Raw genomic sequence first — 14,912 nt, forward strand, 5'->3', positions numbered from 1 at the left:
TAATAGTGGATATGACTGTTGACTATTCTCTGTACTGTTTCACTAAAACCACAGATCTCACAGCAAGTAGTCAGGCTCTCATTATATTTGAATTGTGTATGCTAAAGAAATGCAATTGAGATTTGATAGTCTGTAATTTCCACTGACACATGGGGATTGTCAGGCTTCCATAGGGGTGTGACCTTTGTAGAAAAATAATGAGAGGTCTTAAAGCAAACCTCCTGTAACATTTTGGAGGATGGCAGAGGGCTTTAATGAATATGGTGAAAACTGGTGCTGTTTTCTCAACAGTGATAATGGTTCGGAGCAGCTTTCAATGCACTGTTAGCCCTTTGCTTGCTTACTAAATTCTTTGACAGTTTGTCTGTGAAGCCACATGTTCTTGTATGTTTGCCATAAAAAAACTATAATTAACTTTTTTACTTTTTTTGTTGATTGTGGGAGATTTGTGGTTTATTGTCCATGATTCTTTGGACTGGCCAAACACAGGCTGGACAGCCATAAATGGAGTAACACTGAACATACTGGAATATCAGCAGGGAGATCAAAGAAAAATGTACATAGTGATAATTTTAAATAAAAAAGTACAGTGAATACAGAGACTGCTTTCAGTTCTTTTATATTTTTGCTCAGTTCACACTTGTTTGAGGTAAATTCCTATTTCAGGAATGACTTCTTATTATTGTTTTTCTATTTCCAGATCTCAGATCTCTACCTGACGTTGCTATGACTGGAAATTGTACTAGGGAATGCACTGAATTTGGACATTCAGATGCCTGTTGGATGCCAGGACAGCCTTCCCCAAACCGCAAGGTGACCAAGAACACCCCCAAACTCTCAACCTTTGTGCCTTACCAAGAGAGAGGGAGCCAGGATAGGCTGACCAATGGGAGCCCAAGGCTTGTGGAGGAACGCAATGCCAAGCTTCGCTTCCTGCCTCCATACAGTGCCTTCTCCAGTACTAGCCATGAGCCCAGCAAGGACTCTACAATGGAAGAAATCCCCCTCACCCAGGCTTCAGAGTTCCAACCGGCAACTACTCCTTCTACCCAGAGTTCCAAAAGAGAGATCTACCTGTGAGGAGAATACTTCCTGTGCCTGTTTGTCACTGAAGAAAAGAAAAAAAAAACACAAAATGATTTAAAGAAGGCTTTAGAATCCAAAAAGGAGAACAAATAAAATTGAAATGAAGAATTTTTAAAAATCCAGTATATTGAAGGAATGTACACAAAACTATCATTCAGATGTTTGTATGATTTATGGGAATACAGTTTACTGATTAACTTTTTTTTCTTCTTTTTTTTAAAAAAGATAAGAACACTGTCAAATTTAAAAATAGAAACAACAAAGAACATAAAACAAAAATACCAATACTATTTCTTTTTTTTTTCTTTTTTAAATGTCTGGCTGCTTGATTTACCTGCTTGTGGAGCGTTATTTCTTTGAATCTCTTGGTTCAAAGAATTCCAAAGGTACAATCAATGCTGTAGTGCTATCACCCAAGGTTTCATCATAAACAGATTACATTCACCTGGAAAGAAGTCTTCTACGCAGCAGGAAATGGTAAAAAAGAAGAGAGGTCTCTATTACTGTACAGTGCTGTAAATACATTTGGTTCGTGTGCATATGTCTGTCTGACTTCAGTAATTTTTCTTCTGCTGTAAAGAGCTTTTGAAATTCTAGCCTTTTTGTTGTTTTACAGTGAAATGAAAAGAAGCTATTAAATCGCATAGAATTTTCACCTTTGTACATAGAAATGGTTTCCAAACAAAGCTGGAAGCAGATGACATAACTAGGGTGAAAATAATGTCATTGCAGTGGACAAACTGGTACTTTGTAACGCTACATTCAAAGCCTGGGAGACATCTGCCGTCCTTCTATGATCTTTGCCCTCTGCTCTCTGGAAGTTCGTAGGAGAGGAAAAGATGAACTTTGATTTGTCAGTGGTGTTAAATATCTGTATTTTGAAGGGTCTGCTGCGTTACCGTGTCAGCACTGTATTTTTTTGCTTTCTCATTAATTGCATACCTCTCCATCTCCTTGTTGATTATTTAATGTTTACCTAAATAGCTTCTGGTCATGGCCAAATACAGCACACAGTGGTCTACAAACAAGCATTGTGTTTGATCATAGTTGTGGAAATGTACACAATGACTTGGTGCCATTTATCTATTTAAATATGTTCATTGTTTTGGCAATACTGGTATCTGTGTTCCAATATAATTCAGCAGAAAGAAATGAAGTTTGAAACAAACAGAAGCACCTGGTGTATATGACTAGGATCAACAGTGTACCAGGGCCATTTTCATTGCTCTTGTTAAATACTGTAAGTTACGTACTGCTGGAACCTTTAGTCATCTGATTTGAAGTGCAGTTTTCAGCACTACAGTATAATTAAGACAAATGTTATTAAATGATAGAAAGCATGGGCATCCCACTAATTGCCTTTGGTAACTGTAATAATATCATACACAGAGTGAACTGAGTTTCTTGTTTAAAGATAGTTTTGAGGAAGATATTATTAATAGCTGGTGACAGAAAAGAAGTTTAAACTCTGGCAAAATGTGTCCATGATAATGAGATTAATAATGGTGTGCGCAATAGCCTATATGACCAATGTGCTGTTAAAAGTGACTGTATACACATCCAGAATGAAAACAGTTTGCTTTTGAAGTATATAGGATAAAGTATATAGTATATAGGGAGCTGTTTTTTTTCACAAGAGATATTGGCATGTGAAATGTGAAAGCATACCAAGACTATTCAGTCCTGGATCTGGCATGATAGTATGTCTGCAAGTTTCTGTATCTTTTTAAAGAAGCACCACCCAAAGAGTTTGGAGAAGCTGTAAAACCAGTCCAGTGCAGCCAATAAGTAGGTCAGGTGAGTTAGAATGACTACCTGCAGATACACTTTCACTCCAGGTCCAGGATTGTAAAGCCCCTTTTCTCATTTTTCATACAGTACTTATCTATTACAAAGTCTTGTAATACGAAAATGGCATTTTTACTCTTGCTCGCCTTTTCTGTGTTGTAATGAATATTTTACATTCTTATAGTTAATATTAACATTTTAAAATGTGTGTTTTGGGAATCTAAGTTATTTATAGGTAGAAGACAATGAGTGAAGTAAAGATTCTTCAGGCATTCATTTGATACTGTTGTGACCCTATGTTTGCTTTTGAAACTAGAGTTTTGCGGAGTGCTTTTCAGTAGAAGATTCCTACTATTGGAGATTGGCAATTCAAAATGCTTCTTCATATTCTGTCAGAGCCATTTAATTGCAGTCGTTTTAATTGTATACATGATGCATCTATTTACCTGAAGTTGTCTTATATGATGTTGAAATACAGTACCTTTCCAGATAGTCAACATTTTTTGCATGAAAATAGAGATTAAACAAGGTAGCAGCAACAAATAAGTGTATGACTTGCTTCACTAGGTTTTGGTACAGTATCTTAAATGTAAGCACACTGTGAATCTCAGTGTTGCTTGTTACTCACACGTTTCCCTGCTCTTCTGTCCTTGATTATTATGTATAAACTGTTTGTAAAAACACAGAAGAAATTTTGGTAGTCTAGTTATCTCCTTTGTTTGTATACCACATTCAACTGGTCACCACCCGCACTGATAAGTAAATACCCGTATGTTTAACTTATTTTATAAAGACGTCATAAATCCCTCCGTTCAACTCATTCCATGTGATAATGCCATCTATAACTTCAAGCACAAAAATACAGTATTTTGGAAACTAAAATGTTGGTAAGAAATATGTTTTGTAAGTTGTCTTCTTTTCCAAAAGTTGCAACTTTCCAAAGACACTTCCTGTTCTTAACCAATTTAAGAAACATGTAATTAAAAAAAATCAGATGCAAATTTGGTTTCACTTTCAAATGAAAAAAAAAATCAGAATTATTAAGGTTGTCATTGGCATTAATTCATTGTGAAGATATGTGGGTAAAATAATTTGTTCATAATAAATTAGTGTAATTTTAAATAGATATTCAAACTTTGTAGGGAAAATAGGGAGTAGCAGAGTACTATGCATAATGGATAATGGAAAATCATTGTTTTGTGTTTAAAGATGGTCCTGGCTATTAGTTTAAGTGAAGAATTGCCTATGTTCATTAGAAAGACAATCAATTTGAATAAGCCAATTAAATGTCCAGCCATGAGCACATACAAAGCACATTCTTCAATTATTTTTAAGCTATTTAATGGCTATGATAAAATACAGCAAAAACCATAATCCATTGTAATTGCATTTAAGCTTAGTCCATTTCTGTGCTCGATTGCTTTTTCTTTGAATTTCATCTCTCAGAGGCTTTATAACACTCATGTTGCCCATGTTAGTTTCAGGAGGTCTGCCATAGTAGAGACAAACTTGCAGTCTATGGTCTCCACTAAAATACATTTATGAGTTCGAAAAACAGGTTTTGAATGTACACAGTTTGGTGCTGAAATGCGAGTTGAACCCGGACCATAGTTTAAAAAAGATTTGCAGAATGTCTATGTCTGGTGCTTTTAAAAAAGGCAGCTCACTATGCCACACAATCATTTTAGTCATTTACAATCAGCTGAAGGCTGCTGTTTACCAAAACAAAACTCTGTCTCAGCCTTTAAAATTGTTCAAATTTAACAGTTAGCCAAACACACAAGGAAAATTGCAGTCAAGCATGCTTATGCTTTCTGGACGTATGCCATCTTTAAACCATGAATTTAGTAATTTTCTGTGCTCTTGACATTTTATTACTTTAATTAATTTTTAATCAGTGCACTCACCCAAGTTCAAGTTTTGTGCTGCATTAGCATTATTAACATGTTTCTATTCCCTGTTTGTTGTTATACAATTTAATATAGTTGTATTATTCTTGTAGTTTTGTATTTTTTCATTGTTACTGAACACTAAGAAAATGTTCTTTTGTTTAGATGAACTCTCCCATTTCATTTTATGATGTCCGCATTATGTTTCATTTTTCAGTGAGACAACAAACATAGCCAATGGGACATTTTTTAAATTGACAGGGATGTAGCTCCACAACTCCCCAACAGTACACCTCAACTCCCTTGCCTTACTTTATTTGAACTACAGTGCTGGGAAAATAGGCTTCATGCTGTGTCTCTTAACTTGACAACACTGATACCCAACCTGAGAAGTGAAAGAAAGTGTTTAAAATGACATATTGAGAAAAAACAATAAATGAATCAGGAGCTCTGTTTGTCTCCCTTTACCCTTTCCTTCTCTTCATTGCATAGTCAGCTTGACCTAGAAGCTACATTTGTAATCTCAGTGCCTGAAAATCTTGCCCTCAGATTCCTGCTCAGCAAATGACTCTGGAGCATGATGTTTCACCACTAAGTGCTTCAATCTAAAACATCAGGAAGACAGAATTCCAGATAATTGCAAGTTGCAGACTGAAATAAATCAATGATGAGTAAAAGAGTTATGAAACGCTCTTCCCCCCCCATAGTCTGTAATTCAGACGTGATGCAAGCAGGATTTTTTTCACTAGGATAGTTGATTTTATATGTCTTATTGCAATATTCCTAGGCTCCGCCAAATGCTCTTATCTGCTTTTTATTGTAGGACAATATATATGTATACATATTTGAAACTGAGGGGAGCGGTTAGCTTGTCACTGTACTTCATATCAATGGTATAGCTTCTTGATAATATTACTCATTCAGAAAAAGCTATTGGAATATATTATATAGGCTCATTAAGCTGACATCTTTACTGTGAAAGTAGCTTTCACATTTCAGGAGAGATTTTGGAACCTTTTCCATGGATGTGACCATTTGTAAAGCATGCTTATTTGCATCATCACTGGGCCTTGACAGTTTAATACATTAGGTGTTTTTTGTAAAATAAATTGCAAATCTTGGGGATAGGAATACATAGAAAAATTATATTGAAATATATTTTTGCTTATTAACCTTCATGTTGAAGGCAGAAAACATGTATATTGCTTCATTTTTCTGGTAACTTTGTGTGGTAACTTAGAGTTTAAATGAGCCATTAGATACAGCTGATGTACCTTTCAGGTCAGTTTTGTAGGTACTGTGGATTGATGGAAAAGAAACACAATAACTTTATAAAGGAAGAACTGAGGTCATTTTTGTTTAGAGTTCCATTTCTTGTACAAGAGGATATTTTGTCCATTTCACATTAAAAGTATCATTGCGCTTTTGTCTCTTTCAACTGTCAAAAAAGCAATGCCGTGTTCAACTCATACATGATCCTTCATTTACGTCTAATTGCAATGTGTCAACATCATTATTTTTCTAATTATTTTGGAAAAAAATAAAATTATGACCTCATGAATAAGGTTCTGCATTCATGTTAATGTTTTAGAAACATTTAACTGTTCAGTGATTAGGTTGTACTGAATAGTTAAATAATGATGGACAATTGTGGTTTAAGACACGGGCTCACTGGGGAAACTGTGTTTTGTCTACTAATTAAAACAAAGATGTACAGTATAAAGGTATTTGCTCATTCTGTTTTTTTTCCAGTACAGTGATTGTTGTAAATAAATACAAAAAACTGTTCAAAACAAAGATGAATGCTTTCCTTGAGGAATTATAAACCCAAATTACTTGGCAGATTCGTTAGCTCCTTCTGTTGATGTGTACGCAGTTCACAAGTATGCCTAAGGTTCATCTGCAGGGTTTGACAGTGTGCAGGAAATGATTTACCTGTTTTGGCCTCCATAAGGTTTCAGAACAGTTCGCACAGGGAAACAAAAGGTGGTGGTGGAGTGTATGAAACACACTACCTAACCCCCCAAACTGCCAGATGTGTTCTTTTTGTTCATTCTTCTCAGTCTCCTGTCCACAAGTATATAGTAGGATGCATCTTATCACACGCATCCAGATAACTAAAAAGTCCTGGTACAGCATGAATAAAAGCCAGTTTTATAAATATATACATTTTTTGTTGTTATTGTTGGTTTCTTAATAGTCAAAAACAACATTGTTATATACATATAAATGTGAATTGTCATTGCTATTTTTTACAAGAGATCTTGGATCTGGATTTGTAAATGACGTAAATGTACATGCAAGCCAGTCTTTTTTTTTTCCTTTTGCCATGGTTTGTGGAGCACAATTAGGAAAAGCGGAGAAAATGAGCACATTGCAGAATCTTTCCCTCCTTGATTCTAATTCATAATTTTGCATGATTCCAGGCATTCTCATTATTCATGCATGTTGAATATCTGTGAATGCACATGTTATGATGCACTCTTTTTTTCCTGCTGGCCTTTTAAAAGTTTGTTCTTCACAACTTCAATCCCAAAGAAAACTGGAAAAATACCTGAGCTTGCAAAATCCCTCTCCTACAAGATAGCCCAGTGGTTCCGGATGGTAAAAAGCTTTAATTTTAGCTTAGTAGTATGTTCCAGCTTTAACATGAACATACTACTTCATGTTAGTCAGAACACGTGGTAAGAGGAAAGGAAAGTAAATGCCTTTTGTTACATGTCCAAATCAAAAGGAGTGATTGCACACTCTTGTTCTTCAGATAGGACATATCCAGACATGGTTAATAGCCTAGTCAGCTACCCATTGCAGATTTGTGTTTGGTCTATGGCAAGATGTTCGTAATTGTTGACACCATTGTTCAAGGGTGAAACGTTGTATTCTTTCCAAAAATAGAAACATGGTTAAATTTCATGCATTCCACTCCATGTTTAGTACGTAACAACACATTGAATATTTTTACTCCACAATCCATTGAAAGCTGTGTCAGGGTTCACCAGGAAACAAAGGAAAAAAAAAAGAAAAATGACTGCTGCAGAAGTATGTCTTTGCGGGAAATACAAGTTTGTAGCCTAAATGTCGGTTCTATTTATATAGGAAAATTGCTTGTGATGCCTTGTTTTTTGTACAGTTTTATGTACATGCAAGTGTAGCTTTTTTAAAATTTATGAAAAAATCCTATGGCAAATTAAAATTGTAAACTGTTTTTAAGATAGGGTTCATTAGGGTGTGATTGGACAGGTTCTTGTTTATTTTGTGTGGAAGCGGCTCTGTAAAGCATTTACTGTAATTATTCACTTGCTTCTTGTCTCTTTTGAGGTTTTATCTTTTGTTTTATGTTAATTGCAAATGGTGAGTTCCCAGAAACATGGGCTATTTGTCTTTTTTTCTTAGTTTTTTTTTTCTTCCATTTGTTCCATTTTGTTCTGATCAGTATACGCATGTTGGAAAACTAATTGTGGTCTTTTATTTTTGCTAAGCAAATCAAACAGAGAAACCCTTGTAATTAGTCCTACCTTAAAGCTTTACAATAAAAAAAATATTTTAAAAAGTGCAGATTGGTTTCTTTATTTCACATTTTACCTCAATTTATTAGCTATTTTTTTCAGAGTAAATGTACAGGCTAGCACAAGCTTGGTTCAAAATTATATGTTCTGTAAATGCAAATTCAGATATTGTTATAGTTAGTGACACTACTCTAAAACAGCCATCCATGATCCAAAAGTAACTAATTCTTGCTAATGGGTCACTCTGGAGAGGATGCCAGTCCATTACAGGACAAACACACATTGGAAGAATTAAGAGACACAAATTCATTTAGCCAGCATGTCATTGGAAGTTGGGAGAAATCCAGAGATCACATGTGAACACAGGATAAGTGTAAAGTCACACAGAAGGCACACCAGGCTGGAAACAAACACAGGCCCCAAGAGCAGTGAGATAACTGTGCCAACTGCCAGGTCACCATACAGACCCGCACTGAATCTTTACTTCTTTTTTACTTGGTAAAGTTTTTGATCAGTGTTTTTTTTAATGTTTGACTTGATATTTTTTATTTTGTTTTTTTCATAGTTCATTACATAGTCTCTGTATTTATACTAAATTGTACTACAAAATAGAGTGAAAATACATTGCTGTCTATTCTGGAAAAGGACAAAATATCTGCAGTGAGTGTACAGAGCTCTGTCCTTAAATGCTGAAAAATCTCTATGGACAAAATACTAGGAACTAACTCCAAACAACATGGTGATCCTCTGCCTTAAGCAAGAGTATGAGTTCCTCTAGGTTTTGAAACATTTGCGACTCAATCCCACCCCATTCTAGCAAGATCACCCTAAAATGAGGTTACAAAGGAGGTAACATTGTGTTACATTGAATTGCACTAGTTGTGGAAGTTTTCACTTTGTCTGAGATCTGGGGATTATTATTATTTTGATGATGAAACTCCATATAATGCCCTTCCAGCCATCCATGGACTGAGTGAGAATGTATTAATTTCAGTGAGTGTTTCTAATGTTTTAGTCAGCAGGTAATTAACCTTTACACTGGCACTATACCCTATTTCAAGTGTCTCCATCCCTGGACTTGAAGAGCCCCAATGCATCGGGTTTGATAGATCACCACTAAATCAACAATTTCTAAAGGTGCGGAGCAATTGAAGCATGACCCATTAAGCAGGTGATTTGTTAAATGAAGTAATTTAGAGATCATATGGGACCACAATTTGAGTGCCCTTCAGTCCTCAAGGACCAACACTCTGTTAATTGGACAGATTAATTTCTGAATTCAACAATCATACACAGGTGTTGCCAATCTTTAGATAGAGTTGACTTATAAGATTAACTGGATCCAGGACTTGGGCTCAGTACTCCCTAAATTACATTAAATGTCATTATTATAACAGCACATTCACGCTAGGAACCTTGTCTCTTCACACCTGCAATGTGCAGTGCACTGGTTACTGGAGATCACATACTTGAATAGGGCAAAGTAAGCTTTAGGTTTTATTTCCCACCCTTTCACAAGCCAGTAATAATTCGTTTTTGAGTGTAGGATCAATACACATAACGTGCTGCAAATGCTTTCTACACATTTTCCAGTCCCCAGTGGTTCTCCACTCCATGTCTGCTCTTCTGAAATGAGATTTAATTGGTCATATTGGCAGTTTCAATTGATTTGTGAGCTTAATATTAAGCTTAGGTTATTGAATTTATGGATAAAGAACGTTGTGTTTGGTCAATAAATCTAAAGAGGTCAGTTTCTATGCAAGGCTAAGATGTTTTATGATATTAATATGATGAATTTACACACCATGTACCTGTCAAGTGATTTGGTCAAGGAACTTGGACGGTAATCAGTATGTGTATGTAAAAATAGAAACAAATATAGCATCGAAAACATTTTTGTTTTTGGTAGGGTGAAAAGTGGGGTTTTGAACCTACTGAAAGAAGAATGTTACTGAAGTGAGCCATGCTTCATTGATCAGCAACATATTTACTGTAGCATCAGCCTGGAAATCAGAATAAGAAAAAAATCATAAATGAAATGCATATAGAGTAGCAATGAGAATTTTTAAAATCCTAATTTTTCCATCCATCACCTATTAATCTTTTATACCAGTATTTACATTTCATCTTTTTCCACTGGGATTTTACAGTGTTGACTGTAGATATGTTCAGCAACCCATTAGACAAAAGTCAGCCCATGTCTGTTTGCACCAGTATGATTTTAGATCTTCCAATAGAAATGTGTGAATGCTGAGGTGGTTGCCCTGATGATATCTGGCACATTGACAATGTGCATTTATTCAGGTGTTCTGAAATGGCATTATTAAAAAATGTCTAAACAGCAAGGGAGATTGTCACGCCCTCTACAGCTACAGGGGGCTCCTACTCTGTCCTGTTCCTAGTTCCCCTGTGCTTTGCTTGTCCTTCCGGTGTGTCTTTGTGTGGAGCTATATATTTCCGTGTCACCCTTTCCTCCTCGCTCAGCACTGAGGGATCAGATGTCTTGAGACCCACCTAGCACCGGGTCATCTCCTCCGCGGTCTGAGGGCATAGGTTTCTATCCGACATCGTCTGACCTCCTGAGCCCAGGCTAACCCCAGTTTTGCCGCTACGCATAGGGTCTTTTTTGCTATCCTGGCCATTCCATAGCATGCCCTTTCTGACATCCATGACAGATATGTTTGAATTTCAGCATAATCCCTATGTGGTCTAAGGCAGAACAGTGGTTTTTGAAGAATTTTTCTGTTTATTTTAAAATTGCAACCACAAAACAACCTTAAAATGACATTGATTTTACAGTCCTAAAAATACAATGTAGGCATTGTGCTTCTTGGAGTATCATAAGGTTGCTACTGATGGGTCGCTTTTTTATATTGTGCATTTAATGGTGAGAACCATCTCAAAAAGTCAAGTTGCAAATTTCTATCAGTAAAAGGTCACGGTTTATATTGTTGTATAAGTAAGGGTTTAATAGGTGATTTGAGTAATTAATGGTCAATGTTCTGTAGAATGTTAAGCATCTGAATATATTAGCTATGAGGGTATACTATAATTACTGTTTATCTATGGGTGCTTCATTAAGATTCTACAGAACCTTAGTTTTTAGTCAATTGATCATTAAATGTCTATTAAATTCACATACTCTAACGTGTTACCAAGTAAAGGAGACATTTAATAGAAAGTAATTTTCATACAACTAATAACTAAGGGATAAATGATTACTTACTTCATTTTATTGTCCTACATAGAAAATTTGCTTTTCAGGCAGGTAAAACCAATATACAATTTAACCCATTAACCCAACATGAACCCATTAACAAATAAGAGACATACGTGTATGATGAAAATGAAAAAAAAAAGTGAAATATACAAACAATTGTCCATATTTAGTGGGTTAATAGCTGTGGGAAATGAAGGATAACTAAGTTCTTTTGAATAACAAAAAACATTAATCTATAGCAAGATTGTTAAAAATCTAAGGAGAGTTAAAGAAAGCATAGGATAGCCTTCTAGGCACAAAGCACAAAGGGTTTGCATATGATCATTATTTAGAGTCCTTATGATAAATGCAAATGGTTATGAAAAAAGCCAGAGTGTGGATATGTGTTCTGATTTTACTTTGCACTGTAACACTGGTACAGTACTTTCTCTTTTGAGAACTGAATTAGCCAAGAAAATTCCCTAAATAATAATTTAATCTTAATGTCTAATTTGAATAATGAGTACATTATATATTTTGCAGAAAATGCACATACGTACCCTTTTACATATAGGAGGGGATGCACATAATCCACCACTGAAAAATGCAGCACCCACTCTGGTGACTTGCAGTAACTATTATCTGTCAGGAGCCCCATTCCACAGCAGATCAGTGAAGGAATGAGAAATTGCTTCACCAATTAAAGTAAGGGGGAACATTAGGAATAAGGGCACACATGCAATCTATGTAGGAGTGTATCTAAAATGGGAAATAGGAGGCACTTCTTTACCCAGAAGGTTTAGGGATTATAGAATGAGATGCCCAAACTTGTTGTTGAAGCCAATACCATATCTTCTTTCAAGAAAGAGCTGAATGAGTTTCTTGGATCAATTACCTACTAACATCCAAAAGATCTAAAAGGCCAAAGTGCCTCCCATTATTGTAACCTTTCTTAAGCTCTTATATGAGACATGAGACTATATAAACATAAGCAATCATTACTATGATGATGTAGTGCATTTTTTTGTAGAAATATTGTACACTAAATTGGTCATAAATAACATTACAGTGCAGGCAGGTAACAAGAAGGTACTTTATACTGTGTGTTGTTCTGAATTATTCACAAAAATAAAATTGAACTACAGAATGCAATGTTATAATTAAAAATCAGAGTAATTAAACCCAGCTGTCATTGTGATCTGTAGATAAAATTTTATTTCAGATCATGGGATTTATATGAGCTATTAAAATTTTATACACTGATGTATTTCATACAAGATGAAAAAAAGAAGAAAATCAGTGTACAGAGGGCATGAAGATAGGGATGAAAATGCATGAAACTACAGAGTGCATACTGAAAGTTTGTGTCATATATATTTTGTTCATGCAGTGATTGTAATCAGTACTGCAGAATAAAGAAAACTTCAAGGAATATTTAACCAAATACAGGATGAAAAATCAATCCCGCTAGCCAGTGGATATCCTGAAAAGGTCAACTTTTAAAAAAGGATTTGTTAAAGTAAAAAATATGAAATGCATATATGAGATAAGGATGTAAGTGCAGACAGTTTTATGATTTCTCACCTTTATAGCCTGTCCTTCTTGATCAGAATCTTTTTACAGTATGTCAGCTTGTGAAAGCTTTTTTATATTTCCTTAGCAAGAACCTCCTGCATATACGACTATTACATTCTTTCATCTCCAAGACTGTCACTTAATGACAAACAAATCAGAAAAAAATTCCCATCTATATCAAACAGCATCATTGTGCTGCTTCAAACTGCTTCATATTGGAAGCAATCCTAGATGAGAAATTCTGGCTAAGAAACATATCAGTTGCAAGTCATCATATACTCCTCCTCAACCACTGTCCTTCCTTGGATGTTTGCAAAAATTTACATCATTGCTTATATTCTTATTATACACAACCGATCAGAAAAAAATCAAATTGAGACAAGCAATCTTTTTTACCTATCAAACTCTTGCACAACTTCAATCCTTAGTTTATTTTTATTGAAGCTTTGGTGTTTATCACCTGTTGATTTAGATTCAGATTTTCAGATAATTCAGATTAGATTCAGAAGCTTTTGTTAAGAGAATTATTCAAAAATATTAACAGCAGCTACACACAGAAATATAGTAAACAGTGGGCCAGTGTAACAAATCATTTAAGCTTCACTTAAAGCAAGGGTGGCAAATCTTTTGAAAGTAACAACCCTTTTTAAAACACACTCCAAAATATGTAATCCCCTACCCCATTTATAAATTCATCTACTGTACCCTCCCAGACACCAATCTGTAGTGCTAGCAATGCCATTTTAAGACTACAATAAAAATAACAACAGTGTTTGTTAGGCTTTTTGCTTACATTAAATAAAAAGAAACCATAAAGCTCTTACTCCAGTGCCACTGACAACATTTGCTTTTAATGAGATCCTTGACTTTGATAATGACGGAATATTTGGAGTCAGATAGTAGACTGCCCTATAGGATGTTTGTCTCTAAGTCTCGAAGATGCTTTATTGTCCGCTAATGCAGGAGTCAAATTCTTTGAAAATGTTCACTTCTCTCGTTGTGGTCACAAGGCTAACAGACATGAGATTGACTGTTTTAGCTTAGTTTCATCAATGCATTGCATGTACACAATCAATGCTGCGTTATCAGCAACTGTTGTCTCATCCAACTGAACTGAAAATGTTTCAATTTGTTTATTAAAATGCTCTCACAGTAATGTGCCATCATGTCAATTCCGTCTTTGACTATAATATTTCATAGCCGTATTGCCTTCAGTTTAGCAGCTACCTGCGGTCTGCACATTCTCTTGGCCATTTTAATACCAGCAGGTTTAAAGAGTTGTTCACCAATGTTGTTCTTTCAACTTTGCAATTTAGAATGAGCACTCAAAAGAAGCCTCAGTGGCATTCTGCATATTGCTTACAGCAGTTTTTCCCCCTTTTTCCCCACATATCACACATTCTGGTCGAGGTTGCTCTTCTGGTAACACCTCCTTTTTTTGCCAGATGTGCTATATTCCCCATGCTGTTTCGACAATTTTACGCTGACTGAAGAAAGCTTTAAGATCTGAGTCACCTTGCAACACATTTATTGTTGCTTAAGATCACACAATCTCAGTAATTGCGCAGTGATTCGTTGTACATTTTGTCTGAAACGTGAGGTGTGATATGATTGCGACATCGATCGAAAGTAAATGAAGAAAACTAGGACTAATGTTCAATCCAAACTGTAATTAGAATACGAATTTGCAAATTGCATGGCTCACTTCAGTAAAAGATATTTGAAATATCAATTACCTCAAATCTGTAAAAGACCAGCGACCCCCTTGTGTTTTTGGTGACCGCTCATGGGAATCGTGGACCCCAGGTTGGGAAACCCTAACTTAAAGGATTTGTTTACTTAGCAATTTATATTGTAAAAATCATGTAT

At 35.4% G+C, this 14,912-nt stretch overlaps 1 protein-coding gene across 1 annotated transcript in view; it reads left to right on the forward strand.

Annotated features, from left to right (window-relative positions):
• Positions 1-8,314, forward strand: part of LOC148821273 (protocadherin-1-like) — a 174,087-nt gene extending 165,773 nt beyond the window's left edge. The window contains exon 5 of the mRNA XM_088932056.1: positions 701-8,314. Coding sequence (XP_088788182.1) covers positions 701-1,080 — 380 coding nt within the window. The 3' untranslated portion in view covers positions 1,081-8,314. The remainder of the gene's footprint in view (positions 1-700) is intronic.
• Positions 8,315-14,912: the final 6,598 nt, after the last annotated feature.

This window comes from Atractosteus spatula, chromosome 14 (assembly GCF_055471065.1).
Source record: "Atractosteus spatula isolate fAtrSpa1 chromosome 14, fAtrSpa1.hap1, whole genome shotgun sequence".
NCBI lineage: Eukaryota > Metazoa > Chordata > Actinopteri > Semionotiformes > Lepisosteidae > Atractosteus > Atractosteus spatula.